The 15,929-nt window shown below is 42.9% G+C and overlaps 2 protein-coding genes across 4 annotated transcripts in view; one reads left to right on the top strand and one right to left on the bottom strand.

The window, feature by feature from the left end:
- mib1 (MIB E3 ubiquitin protein ligase 1) overlaps positions 1 to 1,957 on the bottom strand; it is a 52,765-nt gene extending 50,808 nt beyond the window's left edge. For 2 of the 3 annotated variants that reach the window (XM_056595908.1, XM_056595910.1), the window contains exons 1-2: positions 1,032 to 1,956; positions 373 to 544 (exon numbers count right to left, since the gene is read on the bottom strand). In XM_056595908.1, the coding sequence (XP_056451883.1) occupies positions 373 to 544; positions 1,032 to 1,260 (401 nt within the window). In that variant the 5' untranslated portion in view covers positions 1,261 to 1,956. Of the gene's footprint in view, positions 1 to 372; positions 545 to 1,031 lie in introns of all 3 variants that reach the window. The other variant, XM_056595909.1, reaches the window with a different exon arrangement.
- A 1,508-nt stretch (positions 1,958 to 3,465) lies between these two features.
- Positions 3,466 to 15,122, top strand: abhd3 (abhydrolase domain containing 3, phospholipase). Its single transcript, XM_056597702.1, has 9 exons — positions 3,466 to 3,702; positions 5,068 to 5,231; positions 7,732 to 7,914; positions 8,892 to 8,937; positions 10,989 to 11,101; positions 11,764 to 11,937; positions 12,269 to 12,317; positions 12,425 to 12,590; positions 12,954 to 15,122. Exons 1-9 carry the CDS (start codon positions 3,541 to 3,543, stop codon positions 13,136 to 13,138), a joined length of 1,242 nt encoding a protein of 413 aa, XP_056453677.1. The 5' UTR covers positions 3,466 to 3,540; the 3' UTR covers positions 13,139 to 15,122.
- Positions 15,123 to 15,929: the final 807 nt, after the last annotated feature.

Below are 15,929 nucleotides of genomic sequence, written 5' to 3'. Positions count from 1 at the left end.
AGATTACAAAGGAATTAAGTGCTTGTGAAAGTAGTAGTCAATCCATTAATAAATACATAAACTGGTCTTGACCATCACATCCTGTATTATTTTAAATAGCTGCTTGAGGCTACACAAAAACTCAACAGAAAAGCAAATGGCTCTGAAAACGAGTCTGCGCTGTTGCCGGGCAACATGTGAATGCAGAAAGACATGGCTCAGACAAGGCCTCTCAGATTTCAGAGAGAGAATGCATCAAAAACCGCCATTCCTAGCGAGTAAAGAATAGGCCATGCCAAAGTGTTACATGCACAATACTTTGTACTCTGATCTTATCTGAAGTTTGACGATGCTTGAGAATAATGTTATGGGGTAGCATGGGAAAAACTTTACCTCTCACTGCCAGGGGTGGTAATCCTGTAGAACCGGTGTCTGAGGTGATGCTTGTCCCCATGGTAACAAGTTGTGCAAAGGTCATAGTTGGTGCACTCGGCACACTTCCATCTGATCCCAATGATGGGCTGTTGGCGGCAGGTGTCACACATGGTGCCGTCATGCTTGATCCCTAGGATATATTAAAGAAAGGTACAACGGTTATGGTGTAGACAATATTATCATTGACTATCTTGGGTTTAACAGCATGCAGATATGTACTATATAGGTTATTATTATAACACATCTCCATTACCCTTTTTGTATAGCATACATGGGGGGGTGATTCACATTGATGAACAAGATACAAATTCATATATATTGATTGGTTATAGTCTTCATTGGGAGTGAAAACCTTTAAGCTTGACTTTTAACTATTTAGAGATAAAAAAAAAAAGTACGCATGGCTTCACCACCCAAACTCCAGAGTTATTACTTGAAATGGAGAAAATAACCTCGATAACGCATTATTACAAAGGTCCCCACGTTACTCCACTAGCTCGAAAAGAAAGTGCATGCATAACCACATCAGCGTAGTCAACACGGACGCCGCACGCTTTATCAACAAGTGGTATTTATCGCTGACCTGTCGCCGAACAAGAAAAGATAGGGGACCGTACCTGTAGGAGCACTGTCAAATATCCTCACGTCGTACGCCCCTGAACAGCGGTAGTTAGCAGCCGTTCCGTTGTCCCACACAACGACCACTTCTTCGGGACTTTCAAAACTCCGCACAGTCCCAACATGTCCCTCTCCGCCATCCTGTTTACCCCATTTCCAATCGGGTCCACGGAGCACCCTCGCCCCGACTCCTTCCATCATCACCCGGTTATTCCTGCCAGTGGTCATTTGCGAAACTGTCTCGCAATGCCACAGCCAATCGGGTTAATAAGCCAGCTAGACAAAGCCAGCCAGCGATGTGCGCTGTGATGGAGGGCTTGGGAGCAGCTCGCGAGTGCAAGTCTTGACAGGAAGGTAATGTGGAGCGAGCCGCTGAAAGGCTAGCCTGCTAGCGGGAAGTAGCTATTGGCTACCCAAGGAGGCACGCACCTTATTTTCCCAACTATTGTGAGAAACTAGCAACGTGAAAAAACCTACATTCGTGGTTGTGTTGTGAAAGACCAATGTACCGCTCCACCAACACACAAAGAATCCACAGAGCTAGTGTAGAAATGTGTGTGTAGATGAGCTGGGTGTCTCTCCTCTTCTTCTCTCCACACAGAAGAATGCCACCTCTTAACTTAGCGAGCAGGCTAGCTAAGTAGCCAGCTAACAACAGCTAGCGAGATAACCCTGTTTTCCTCTGGTAGGTAAGTCCAAAAGGCGTGAGCAAAACGGGGTGATTTTGCATGAAATAATCCTTGTTGTTATTGCGCGAAAGGCAGATTTTATATCCAAGTTATTTTCTTTGTGAAACGCCTCCCTTGAGTCAGTCAACTCAAAATAAATGCGCCGCCATTATTGTCAATCATGGTTTTAGCGTTCGCTGAGTGTGTCCGGGGATAGACGACATCGCACGAAGACGCTGAGCATGAAAAAAGCTCGGCTTCGGCCTGTTTTCGCAGCGTCATCTGACGCACATGGAGGCGGGGCCAACACACGGCGCTCCTAAACAACCCTTTTGAAGTTTATCATAGAAAGAACGCGTTAAAAAACAAATCAAATGACAATATTTTTATGTTTTTTGTGGTGTATATAAATCCTTTTAAAACACAGTTTCCCGTCAGATAAGTAATACATATTATGTTTACTATTGTAGTGGCCCTTAACATGGCACAGGTTTATAGACTAGTGACCATTAACTTGGCCACTACTATATAAACCGATTAGTTTGTTATCTAATCATAGGTCCTTGAAATATGCAAAGTTCATAAAAATATGCCACACATAACCAGTATATTACTGCAGTTAATGATATATGTTATTGCACATTTATTATAAATACATCCATTCCAAATATAATAAGATGCCTGTGTGATTTTTATGGAATATTGAAATAAATAGGTTCGTCTATAATTACATTTCTTCAATACCTTCAAAGACAGATATGTTGGCCTATTAAGTTATTGTGTAATTCTAAATAGTAAGTAACAGTGTATCTTTTTGTAAAAATATAAATTGATATTAATTTCTGTTTCATTTAGTTTATTTACTATGGGAAAGTCTTTATTGCGGTATGAATTAAAACAAATGTTTGAAAAGACTATAGGAATATATATATATATATATATATATATATATATATATATATATATATATTGCAGACTTTTATCTTAAGTGGTTAGATCATTCTTAATAGAAGGATGTGGCTATTGGGAATTCTACATAGCAGTCAAAATAAAATGGATTAAAAAATGATATCATTATGTGGATTTTCATTCACTTTTCATTTCTAAATATTTGTCGTCTGTGTAATTCCTATTTCTGCCCCATCCACCCTGTTAAGTTTGTGTTCCCTCAATAGTTTTAATGACTTGATGAGTTCCTTTAATATTTGGTTTAGTTTAGACAAACGCCTCACCTAAACAAATATGGCCTAACTCACGACAACCATTGCACATTGCACAGATGGCACAGATGTACGCAACCCAGTTCAGGGACAGATACGATCAGCAATGAACTGATGTGGTCTGCGGTTGTGAATACACAACGTTTTTGCAAACCATTACTCAAACATCAACCATGCAATATATATAGCTATATAATCTTCGGTTTCTGTAGTCTATGCTAGAATGACCAACAAATAATTGCATACATTGCATCTATGGGATGCATGCATGAATACACAATGCACCCAAACAGCTTTAAAAATGTCAAGCATGGGCTCATCAGATGTGAGCATTTATTTGCATCAGTCAATCCAACGTATTTTCCAATACTATTATGAAACAAGTCAGACTTTTGTACTACCGCTATGGCGTCTGTAGGTGGTGCTTTGCACTTATTTATACCCACAGTGGCAGAGGCCCTGAGTATAGCTCGTGAAACAGCGCCATCACCTGCCACTATATATAGCAGTGGAAGCGGTCCCCTTGACTGTCTCCTTCACTTTGCGAATGCAGCACCCAGCTGGACCTCAGCGAGAGACAGCCGCCAACCTCGCTGCTTGGAGAAAACAGCAACATTGCAATGATCTCCCTGGACATCAATCTCAACGTTTTGACGAGGGACCTGTCACTTTATTTGGAAAACCAAGTGAAAGTTGGTCTATTCGGATCTGGAGTCGGACTGTCGCTGGTGCTTGGCTTTAGCGCAGCTTATACATGTTACTACTTGGTGTCCGTGGCTAAGGTAACTATTGCCGGCTGATTTGCATAAACGTGTTTCCTATCAACAGAATAGAGCTATCTATTTGTTTTTAAGATTTGTTGTTAATTTCGCCGAGGACGGCAACAATCGAGGATAGGGCAATAATTGCGCTTTGCGCAGAATCAGCCTGTGCTTGCATTCGCTGATGGTTGGATAGGGATGCAGCAGCCCCCGACGGACTGTACGGCTGCATGCTGTTAAGAGTGGCAGACATACACACACAAACACACATATACAGGCCTATCATGAAGTTGATGTAGCCCGTGTCTTAATTTAGGTAGCATTGCATTAGATTTGTATTACGACTTTACTGGCATTTTATAAATCGCCGGCAAATCAGAATCTGATCCATACCAGATTTGCTGTGGTTAAGCTAGGCCATCCCAGATGCCGGTACAGGTTATTATGCAACGCTGTCGGTGCCATCGCTGTACACAAAGCACGCGCGCAGCCTCATCATATATTCTAAGTTATTATATCCGTGACATTGGGATGCAAATAGGCGCTCAGAAATGGCAATTTGCCCACATGGATTTAGCCTACCGAGAATAGGTTTGCATTTTTAAGCGGATTTATGAAGGCTACTAAGTATAATTCGAAACGAATAGACCAAATCATACAGCATGGTGGTAGGACATGTTTTCGTTGCGCCGGCTTCTACTCCCTTATAATAATGAATGTGTTGGAATACATATGGCTGCACTGTACAGCAGCACTGCAGTCAGTTCAGCTCACATTATTTGAACACGCTACTGGTCAATATTGTTGGACAGTTCCTGGCTACTCATATTCATTGTTGATTGCATAATCAGTGTACAACTCATGAAAAAGTACCAAAACAAGACTAGAAATGGATGTTACACTGGTTACTGGTTACACTGGTGTAACACATGTGTATTGTTTTTGTTGAACATTAATTGTGTAAAACAATTATTACACAATTATACCCCCCTCCCCCAACATACACACACACACACACACACACACACACACACACACACACACACACACACACACACACACACACACACACACACACACACACACACACACACACACACACACACACACACACACACACACACACACACACACACACACACACACACACACAACACACACACACACACACACACACACACACAAACACATAATAATAATCCCCACAGAAAATCATATTCATCCTAACAAAAGTGAAGTGATCACTTTTTCTTAATAATCATATCCAGTGAAACTACACATCTACTATTCACAGTTACATTTGCTCTATTTTAAGAGTTATTTCTGGGTATACTATCTTGTTTTGTATGAAAGCGTAATTCAGTACATTTAATCTCTACGTTGCAGAAGCCTCAGCTGGTCGCTGGGGGTAAGAAGTTCTACAAGTTTCTGCGGGAACAATGTCCGGTGGTTTCAGAGACCTACTACCCCACTTTCTGGTGCTGGGAGAGTCGAATCCAGACGCTGCTGAGACCTTTCGTCACAGCCAAACCCGGGGTCACCTACAGAAAGTAAGTAGTGACACTACTCACAAGTGACAAGGAGTGACTTCCTCTGACCGTAGGCTGGCTCTCACCCGTCCATTCATTCAAATTCAACTCACGCTGTCCAGTAACCCGATGGGTTTGTGTGAGAGTGCGAGATGAAAGTGGAGCGGGACAGTTTACAAGCCACAACAATGATTGTGGGGCATAGGGGAAAACGCTATCAATTGTTAATTGGGCAATATACTGTTATTACGGCTAATATTTATCTAAAGGGTGCTAAAACTGTAGGAGGTTTTAGGAGCAGGCTTGGGAACTTAGCACGTGCTCCAAGGAAGTCTTTGTCCGCTGTTCCTTCTTGCCTTTGTATTTTTCTTTCTAGGTTTCACAATTTGTCAAATAAATCCTTATTGTTTTGCATTGCCAAACTCCACGGCTCAGAGAATGAAGGAGTTCTTTCATTCTATGGTGTTGGTCCATGGCTGCTTTCAGATCATGTAGATTACGGTGACAATGAACATGCAGTACAGTCCATTGCTGGATTTTGGTGTTTTCCTAGGGATATCTTGGAAGGGCTCAACAGGTTTTTTATGTTTGTAGAAGACTAATTCTGTTTTCTCACCCTTGAGGGAAACGTAGATTGACATAACCGACCTCCAACCCATAAACAAGCAAATTCAACATTGTCTATCGCGGAAAGAAACTACGTTTTCGACATTTCGTTTTAGTTTATAACAAAAAAGAACACTTCTTAGTAAAACAGAATGGAGCCCTTAGATAAAACAGTCATTGTTATAAGCATTGCCATGTATTTGATCACGTTTTACCCTCAACAACAAAGTAGACCCGACAGATATATGTTATTCTGTTAAGTATTCCTCTATATTTTGTCATTGTTATTTGTAAGTCTAAGGCATGATACCCAAGTTCTCAGTAACATACTAAAAGTCAACCAATCAGGCCCTTCATGCTACTGCTGTAGCTTTCACCCTATTCCAACTGCCAGTTTGTTTTTTTGAGTCAACTCAGCAGTTCAACTGAGGGTCTTCCTATGAGTGACACAACTGCTAAGGTGCACTGTTTCCTCCAAGGGCATCCCTATACCCAACCAACTTTGACCCATGTTCCCATAATGCAGCAGGGCCACACTATGTCTAGTTTATGTCCCATCGTATGTCTGATCACAATGACCGATGACATTCACACAGATGACAGTGTTATAGTCCCCCCTCCTCACATACACACACGTGCATGCAAACACACACACATCACACACACACACACAAACTCACACACACTTACACACACACACACACACACACACACACACACACACACACACACACACACACACTTACACGTACACACACACTCACACACACACACACACACACACACACACACACATACACACACACACACACACACACACACACACACACACACACACACACACACACACACACACACACACACACACACACACACACACACACACACACACACACACACAAACACACACACACTTCCACATCCCCCCTCCCCCCAGAGGAATAGAAGGCGATAGGAATCAACCTATTCTTGAGTCTAATCGAGGACAGGTGGAACAAGATCAGAGACCATGTCCGATTCCTCCACGGGCTGGGAGTGAAATTCCACTCAGATGACTAGTCCTTTGGTCCAATAAAGGATTAGCATGAGGCCTTGGACAGTTGCTCTCAGCTCTCAGAGTCTTTTATGCAGACCGGAGGTGCATATTTCATGGCAGGTTCTGTAATTTCAAGCCGATGACTGGACAAGTGTGGCTTGCTGGATGCCTCTGCTGCTCTATGCGTGTGTGTGTGTGTGTGTGTGTGTGTGTGTGTGTGTGTGTGTGTGTGTGTGTGTGTGTGTGTGTGTGTGTGTGTGTGTGTGTGTGTGTGTGCGTGTGTGTGTGTGTGTGTGTGTGTGTGTGTGTGTGTGTGTGTGTGTGTGTGTGTGTGTGTGTGTCTGTTCAAGAGACTTGTGATATACATTGTGGTGGGATTGAATGACCTCATGCGTCAGACGATTGTTTCGCTGTACTGTACAAATACACTGGTGCAATGCCACTGTCGCACTCATTGCAAAAACCATGTGCCTTGAAAAGCACAGTGACAGGCAGGTCACTGGAGAGGGGGGGGTATAGGCGCAGCTGCTGGTAACACTTTGTGCAGTCAGGTTGAATCATACTTCCTGACTTCACTTCCTAGGTATTTCATTTCCCTCGACCATAACAAAAATGCCCCATTCAACTTGCACTTATCTTACACACCATCATTGTTCTGCAAATCAGCTTGTTTGCTGGGGGTGTGTGGGTTTTTGAAAGTGTGTGGGTGCGTTATTGAGAGTGTGAGTGTGTGTGTGTGTGTGTGTGTGTGTTTGAATGTGTTTGTATGTGTGTGTGTCAGTAAAGGAAATGCGGCGAGTTAGTTATGATGGTGGCGTAAGCCTGTGTACCCAGATTGTGTGTCTCCCCCTGAGTTGCATGTGCTTCTCTCCTCTGCAGTGAACTCATTAAGGCAGCAGACGGGGGCCAGATCTCCCTGGATTGGTTTGACAACGATGAGAGCCCCACCCACCCCGACCCCGCCTCCAGGCCCACCGTCATCCTCCTGCCCGGCCTCACCGGGACCAGCCGGGAGTCCTACATCCTGCACATGGTCCAACAGAGCCGAGATCTAGGCTATAGGTGGGTGCCCCCCCCCCCCCCCCCCCCCACTGCCTCGCTCTTTACACCTGCTCTGTTTCATTCATCTTTTGCACGCCCCACGCAGCGTGCTCAGAGGTCCGTGCTGGGACGTTAATGTTACACCATGTTGCACCACGTGACATGGGTAAGGGGGGTCGATCAGGCGGGCAGGTGCACAGGGGGAGAAGGGTGCCGATCACATTCTTTCCATAGCTGCCTTTTGTTAATAACCAGCGAATACAGCGAAAGCATTGAGAGAGGCAGAGGGAGGTTTTTATTTCTCTCTCTCGTCCTCGTCCTCGTCCTCCTTCTCCTCCTGTTATGGAATCAGAGACTGCATCTCTCTGTTTTCATTCTTCCACAGAGGTCACACCCACAGAGAAAGGGACTGGCGCAAATTCAGCAACTTCCAGCTCGGGCCCCCGTGTGCATGGCTTAATGAACCACACAGCTTATCCCCGTTAAAAGCTTTTGCGGCTTAGGACGGCACAGCGACTACCTTGCCGTCCGTGCTGCAGTGCAGAGTGTACAGGAGCGCAGCCTATCACACAGCTCTCAGTAACCCCCCCCCCCTCACCGAGTCCCACACTGCACCTGATTGCTAGCGATGGAAACAGCTAATCTGACGACATGAGATAACAGTGGGGAAGTGGAAAAGAGACAGGAAGAGAGAGCGAGAGAGTGAGGGAGAGAGACATCCTGCATGTTTCTCTCACACACAGCTGTGAATCTGTTCATTGGCTCCTCATTTTTCCTGTTCCGTTGTTTCTTCATGTTAAGAAGAATTTAGGAAATTATGGCTTTTGCGATCTTGGAATTGAGCTAGTCGCAAAAAACTTGAATGGAATACATCTACACAGTAGGGCCAACTGGCTTGCCTTGTACTATATGCAGTGATTGGTCGACAAAAAAAAGCATGACCTTGCATTTACTATACATAACTTATACGTTTTGTTTTGTTTTATTTTGAATTTCAGATGTGTGGTATTCAACAACAGAGGAGTCTCTGGTGAAATGCTTTTGGTAAGAATGCAACGTGATTTTTATTATATTCCTTATATGATAATTTATTTTGTATCATAATGATATTGTAGATCAGACCACTCATGCCCAATATGAAGGCCATGGGTAGTAAACAACAGATGTGCTAGCCAGGTAGAGAGAGCTGTGAGATACGTAACCTTAGTCAGTAACAGTAAGCCCTCTAAGTGCCAGTTGTATAACTAGAGATGTCCTTTCGGTTCCCCTCTGTCTGCCCATGCAGACAGAGTTGTCACCATTGCAGGGATTAAATTGCAAGGTGGACAGATAGTGTATTTCAATTAGAATCCTTTACCATATGACCTCATTGGACTGGTGTTGCAAAAGAAACACACCATTTGTTTCAATCATTTAGCTCACAGAAACACACTAAACCAGTCTTGTACTTTTTTGCATAATGTGCCCACTGTTTGGGTCGTCCTTGCTTTCTTCCTCTGTGGATGTCTGTGTGTGGGTCTTTTCAAGCGACACATTATTCCGCTCTACTAATAGTATGCCAGTGTTACTTGGAGACCTCATCCTAGTGTACAAATGGTTTTGTGATTAGCTAGGGTTTTCTACACAATCAATCTAATGTTAGTTACTCAAATCCTTCCAATGTGGCTGTAATAGCTCACTTTCCTATATATATATATACACGTATAGCCTAGAGTAAGGATCTCTATATTCAAATGGGAAGAAGGCTTACATCATGTGAGTATTGAAAGTACTGTAGCGAAAAAAGAGAAAATATCCTCGGGCCTGCCAAATGTGCGCTACGTTTTAGATGCAAATCATTTGTCCTTTGTTAGCTTTTGTGGATGTGTTTCTCTTTGGCCAGTGAGTGTGAATACGCTCCATTGTTTAAATAGGCCAGCACTTGTCCAGTGTGTGCGGTGCATGCTGCTTCAAAGACCATTCTGACAAGCCAGCAGCCCCGTTCTCGACCTCTCCCCATTAATAGCAGTTACAATAACTGTTGAAAGTAAAAGAGGCATAAATCACACGCTGTGTTCATTGATACGACATGTAAAGGCAGCATCACTGCTGGTAGAAATGAACAAGGATTCAAAGAAGAAGAACACTGTTTACAGAGTATTCTCCTTTTTTTGTGAATCTTAATGAAGGGCTGTGTCTGATGAGTCAACAGCATAATAAGAGTTGGGCTTATTTAAATGGCCTCCAAGTGAAAATGTCTTATTAGTCGAATCAAGTTTGGAAGCGTATTTCTTTTGCTCCTTAGATACCAGCTTTGCTTCAGACAGGACAATGTCCCATTAAATATTACTTTCGTGGTTCGTTTTGTGTTCTTTGCATTTGTATTTTATTAAGTCACAGAGGAGATCCTTATTTATTTTAGGAAGCTTTAGAGAATACAATTAATCTCAAAAGTTTGTGAATTCATCTCAAGAAGGCTTTTACTCGTCAAATGAAGTACAAAAAGTGAGGCTATGGCTTTCAGTGCAGAAGTCCACTGCTTTAATTTATGTTAAGTATATCCATCTATTTTTCATTATCTATTTAACAAGCAGATGTTTGCATTAAACAATTTTCCTTATGGGAGGAGCATCCCAGCATCCAGCATCCCTTAGCATCAGACTGTAACTCATTGGTGATGGCCAATGCATTATCTCATGGCAAACCTCCATGCCAGTCCAGAGAGTCGCGAGTCAGCCATTTGTAATGAGTGGGGCTGCACATGAACCAACCGAGTGTTGAAGTTGTTCTCTCATAGCCCAGCATGGAGAACATTCAGCTGCAGATTAGTTTTCATATGATTAACGCCTTCCCTCAAGGGTAGTAGTTTTGGTGTTGATAATGTTTAATTTCTAAACTTTTATTTCATAATATGCTATTAATTGTTAAACATGTACAGTTGTATTATGTTTTAGGCAAATCTGTTTTAGGCGAAAGAGCATTTAATAGCAAATGCATGTTTATAGTGGGTACTATAAACAGCTTATATTACATCAAGCTAAGTTTCAAATAAAACAATGTCTGCCGCCCCTCCCCTCTCCCTCTCTCCCTCTCTCCCCCCCGCCCCCGCCCCCCAGACCCCCAGGACATACTGTGCTGCCAACACGGAGGACCTTGAGACGGTCATGGAGCACATCCAGCGGACCAACGAGGCGGCGCCCCTCATGGCTGCAGGAGTCTCCATGGGCGGGTAAATCACCCACCGCCCAGCCCCTATGTCGATAATGGCCGGTCACATGATAGCGGTGTGATGCTCAGCAGCTGTGTGTGTGTGTGTGTGTGTGTGTGTGTGTGTGTGTGTGTGTGTGTGTGTGTGTGTGTGTGTGTGTGTGTGTGTGTGTGTGTGTGTGTGTGTGTGTGTGTGTGTGTTTGTTTAGTCAGCGTGACATTGATGTGACTGGTTCTGGTTGAAAATGCGAGCGCTTTAGCATCCCTCATGTTGACCGGAGACCAGTGGCCGTGGTGCCAGATAAACAGTTTTTACTGAGCTAATCCCTGCAGGCGAAGGATTGGTTTATAAAACATGGAGCATGTCCCAATCCCTTATTTTTTATCTCTATCCTATCCCATTCCCTTCTGGCTCCTCTCTCCCTCTCCATCTCTTTCGTTCTCTCCAACTCTTCCTCTATCTCTCTCGGCCTTCATCTCTTCCTCTCCCTCTCTGTCGTTCTCTCCAACTCTTCCTCTATCTCTCTGTCTTCATCTCTTCCTCTCCCTCTCTGTCGTTCTCTCCAACTCTTCCTCTATCTCTCTGTTTTCATCTCTCCCTCTCTGACGTTCCCTCCAACTTTTCCTCTATCGCTCTCTGTCTTCATCTCTCCCTCCCTCTCCCTCTCCCCATGCTGCCCACAGCATGATGCTGGCCAACTACTTGGGACGCAAGGGCCGCGCCACCTGTCTGAAGGGGGTGGTGCTGTTCTCGGCCGGCTGGGATGTGTTCGAGTGCACCGCCTCGCTGGAGAAACCTCTGGACCGCTTCATCTTCAACTCCTACCTCACGAGCTGCCTGCAGGCCTCTGTGGACAGGTCAGCCGTGGTGGTGGTGGTGGTGGTGGTGGTGGTGGTGGTGGTGGTGCCAGCAGTGTGTGGGATTAAGACAGATTAAAGCACTAGTGCCATGGCGCCGGTCAATCTCAGCCCCCCTGCAGCTGTGGGGCCTGGAGTTTAGATTACTGTTTCAGAGAACCGGCCCAATGTTCCACTATTGGCCTGTTTTCCACTGACTCACCGTGTTGCATAAAGCAATTTCCCCTCAGTGGAGGCGTTTTACATTTTTAATAACGTTTTTTACAGGAATCAAAAATGCCTTAGTCACTTACTTACATGCTTTCTTTTTTGGCTTCTTTCTCTTCACCAGGCACAGACCAGTGCTTGAGAAAGCTTACGACATAGATCATGTTATGAAGGTACAAACTCCCTTTTTTTAGGGTTAAAACAAATTTATGCCTCAACTCTCTTCTAGAAAACATGCATTTCAGCTGTAGGAGTATTCATGCTGACCGTGTCTCCACAGGCAAAGACCATCCGGGAGTTTGACGAGAGGTTCACCTCCATCATGTTCGGCTACCCCACCAACGATGACTACTACCACGCAGCCAGCCCGGTGCACACGCTGAGGTCGGTGCAGGTGCCGATGCTCTGCTTGAACGCTGCCGATGACGTCTTCTCCCCCTCTCACGGTGAGCCCCAGGCCGGCCCCCAATGGTCAATCAATGGACATGTCCTTTGATGAGAGGGCAGAGGAGAGGACCGGGGACCACCTGGGAAGTTCTCTTTATTGACTGTGCATCATTTTTATGGGAATTGCAAAAAGTTGCCGTAGTAGTGGAGGTCGTACAATCAGAAATACGAATCAGATATCTGGTCGTATATGAGCAAGAAAGGATTTCTGAGGGATTTCTGATCCTGATTACACTTCTTGACTTTGAAAATTAAATTGTGCAATTCTTATGCTTAGGAGCAGTTTTAAAAAAAAATGAATTTAAATTTGCTGGTTGAAAGATAGGCAGAAGTCTAATGTTTGTGTGTTTGTTTTGCGTCAGCCATTCCAGTGGAGGCCGCGAAGCAGAACCCCAACGTGGCCCTCCTCATCACATGTCATGGGGGCCACATTGGCTTCCTGGAGGGCTTTTGGCCGCGACAGAGCACTTACATGGACCGTGTGTTTAAGCAGTTTGCCCAGGCTGTCATAGAGGAAGGAGCCCTTCTCACGGACCTATCCTCATGATGAGAGAACCAGTTTCTCTAATTTTATCTTCTTAAATTCCTTTCCTTCCATGGTTCCTTCCTTACTTCCGTCCTTCCGTCCGTCCTCTTTTCATTCCTACTTTCCCCTCTTCTGCGCTTTCCCTTTCGTTATATTTTGTAATTGATTCTTTCATTCCTTCTATTTTTTTCCCATTATTATATTTGGGTAATTTCTTACCTCCCATTTTTTTTTTTTGACCTTAGGCAAGGCACATCGTGAAGATATTTATTTTGTAAATTACCCACCGTCCTCCTATTTATTCCTCCATGCAACAAACCAGTGTGTGTAACTATGTAACGAATGGTAGTTAATCAGACATATTCCAAAAGTCCCATATGGAGCATAGCTTTTCTTGTCATTATTGAGAAGCATTAAATGTCTGCCTCTTTTTAAGTTGTACAAGCTAGCTAGCTAAAGGATTATGTATGACATTGTGCAATTCCTTTTATTTTAATGATAACAGTACTGTACAACATGAAATCCAACCAGGGTCCCTTACAACTTGTATCCGTAGAATTTTAAACCCTCAGGGATTAATTTACCCATAATTCCTTTTTTGTTGAAACCTAAATTCTTCTTATTTTCTGGTAATATGTATTTATTAATTGAAAGGTTAATGTTACTTACTTGTTAACGTTCTCTAGTTTAGATTTGCTGCATGCACTTTTATTTGCACATTCTACCTTTAAATGCGCAAATAGTTCTGACAAAAATGATCCATTAATGACAAAGAATGTAAAGTTGCACTATTTTTAGTTGTTAACACCATGCCTCTAATCCCTCCATCTAAATCATGTCATTTAAGAATTGAAATTCCACAGAGGAGGAAACGGCCCTGTTTTCTGGTTCTACAGATAAGGATCTAATATCTTTACGAGATTACATGTATGACTTTTTGGAACATTCATTTCTTTAATGGCCAATATATGAACAGGTTGTAATTCAACCTAACAGATGAGGCCATCCCTGATTCCTTCTGTGTCGTAGAACAGCCTAGTGGCTGATTTGCATTATATTTGAACGTGTTCGGTTACAAATGGGATGGAAGTGACGTCAAAGCGCGGATAACGGCATAACTACACTACTTTATGATGGTTAATGTCTCAGCCAATGGAGCTCGCGCTCAAGTGCTCTGAATGTGTTAACTGGAGCCAGCTGTAGTTCACTTACTGGCCAAAGGGACCAGTAATGAGAAGGAATTTCGAATTCTTACAGTAGTCCTTTTAACTGCTGTCAGAAAGGGTGACATACAGTGATGTGAATGAGGTAACGTGCATCAGAATAAAAGGGGGCTTTAAGATTATTAAAGGGCAGATGCTGCTTAACAAGATGCATTGTATCAATTACGTCAACCGGTTGCCAGATTACTTTGTCTTTTCAGCCAACAATGATATAGGAGCTGGCTACCGTAGAGGAGTTGGCATCGAAGAAAGCAGAAACAGATCTGGCAGCTTGGCTTTTCAGAAATGCACTTGCATGAGGGACCACTTCCTGTTTCAGAGGAATTCATTGTGTGCGTGCGTCCTTTGGTAGTTTGTTCTGCCAAGTGCCCATCAAGTAGCATGTTTCTCACCTACGTCATTAGCCCTAGATCACTGGCGCTAACAGCACCACCTCGTTACCCGTAGCAGAAAGGACAGCCTTTTTCACAGTGTATGAGCATTCATTTTGTATGTTACACAAAAAAAGAGAAAATTATATTATATGTACAATTTGCAGCAATAACATTTGAAATTTGAAAATCAAGCGTGAATTCTGCTGTATTAAATAAATCGTTGAATAGCGTCTAAATACATCCATTCCTTTTGTGTCTCTTTCCTTTGCCTATCGCTGCTTTAAATAGGATCATAAGACTTCTGAGAGTAAATTCTAATTATGCCCTGCTAAAACCCTTATTCAGTCTGCTTTAGAACTGGCAAATTCGGTGTAAACTTCGCAATAGTCTTCAAGTCTTAGTTAAGCATAAAGTAATTATGTAATAATTACTTTATTATGTAAGCATTATGTATTATTTTTTGTTGTTGCACAACACAGCCATTTATCTAGATTAATGACAGCATATACCTCTTTAGTGGAACAAAAGGTTCTGTATACACAGGGCGTTGGATTATCAATGTCTGCGGCCCGACAAAAAATACAAAAATACATATACAAGTTATTTTTCTATTATTTTGAAATTATACATACTCTAAAATTGAAAGTGTATAAGGATAGATTATCCTTAGACACTTGCTTTACATCAAGCTCTTTTTTATCTTTCTATAATTTCTAGATTATTTGTATTTGACCGTTTTCTTTCTTTTTACTGCTCTCTCAGTCTGGACTGATATGTAGATTTTGAAGGTTGTCACTGACTGGTGCCTGTGGGCCATTATTATGCGAGGTAACTACTGCAAACCCTTTACCCTTTACCTATGGGTTACTGATAATCAGGCAGACCGATTGGTGTTGGTGAAAGCTTAATTGCTACAGAGGGCAGCGGTTCATTAAAAAAAGAAAAATACTTCCAGGGAAGATGATCCATTTCTGTTTGTGTGTGTTAACATCTCATTGACTGAATCCCAAGAAACATATTTATGTTAACATATTTACGTATTTGTCCTTATTTGATGACTTGGTTAATAAAGGGTATTGTTGGCATACAGAATGCTCAATGTCCAATGACTATCAACTTCTAGTATCTATTATCTACAAATAGGTCATGATTCTCTGAATCCCGGTGCAAACTGGGTGGTTATCTCAGTTTAGTCCAACTTCAGTCCATACTGAA

The sequence above is a fragment of the Gadus chalcogrammus genome, chromosome 8 (assembly GCF_026213295.1).
Source record: "Gadus chalcogrammus isolate NIFS_2021 chromosome 8, NIFS_Gcha_1.0, whole genome shotgun sequence".
NCBI lineage: Eukaryota > Metazoa > Chordata > Actinopteri > Gadiformes > Gadidae > Gadus > Gadus chalcogrammus.
This window is presented reverse-complemented; position numbering and strand designations above follow the sequence as displayed.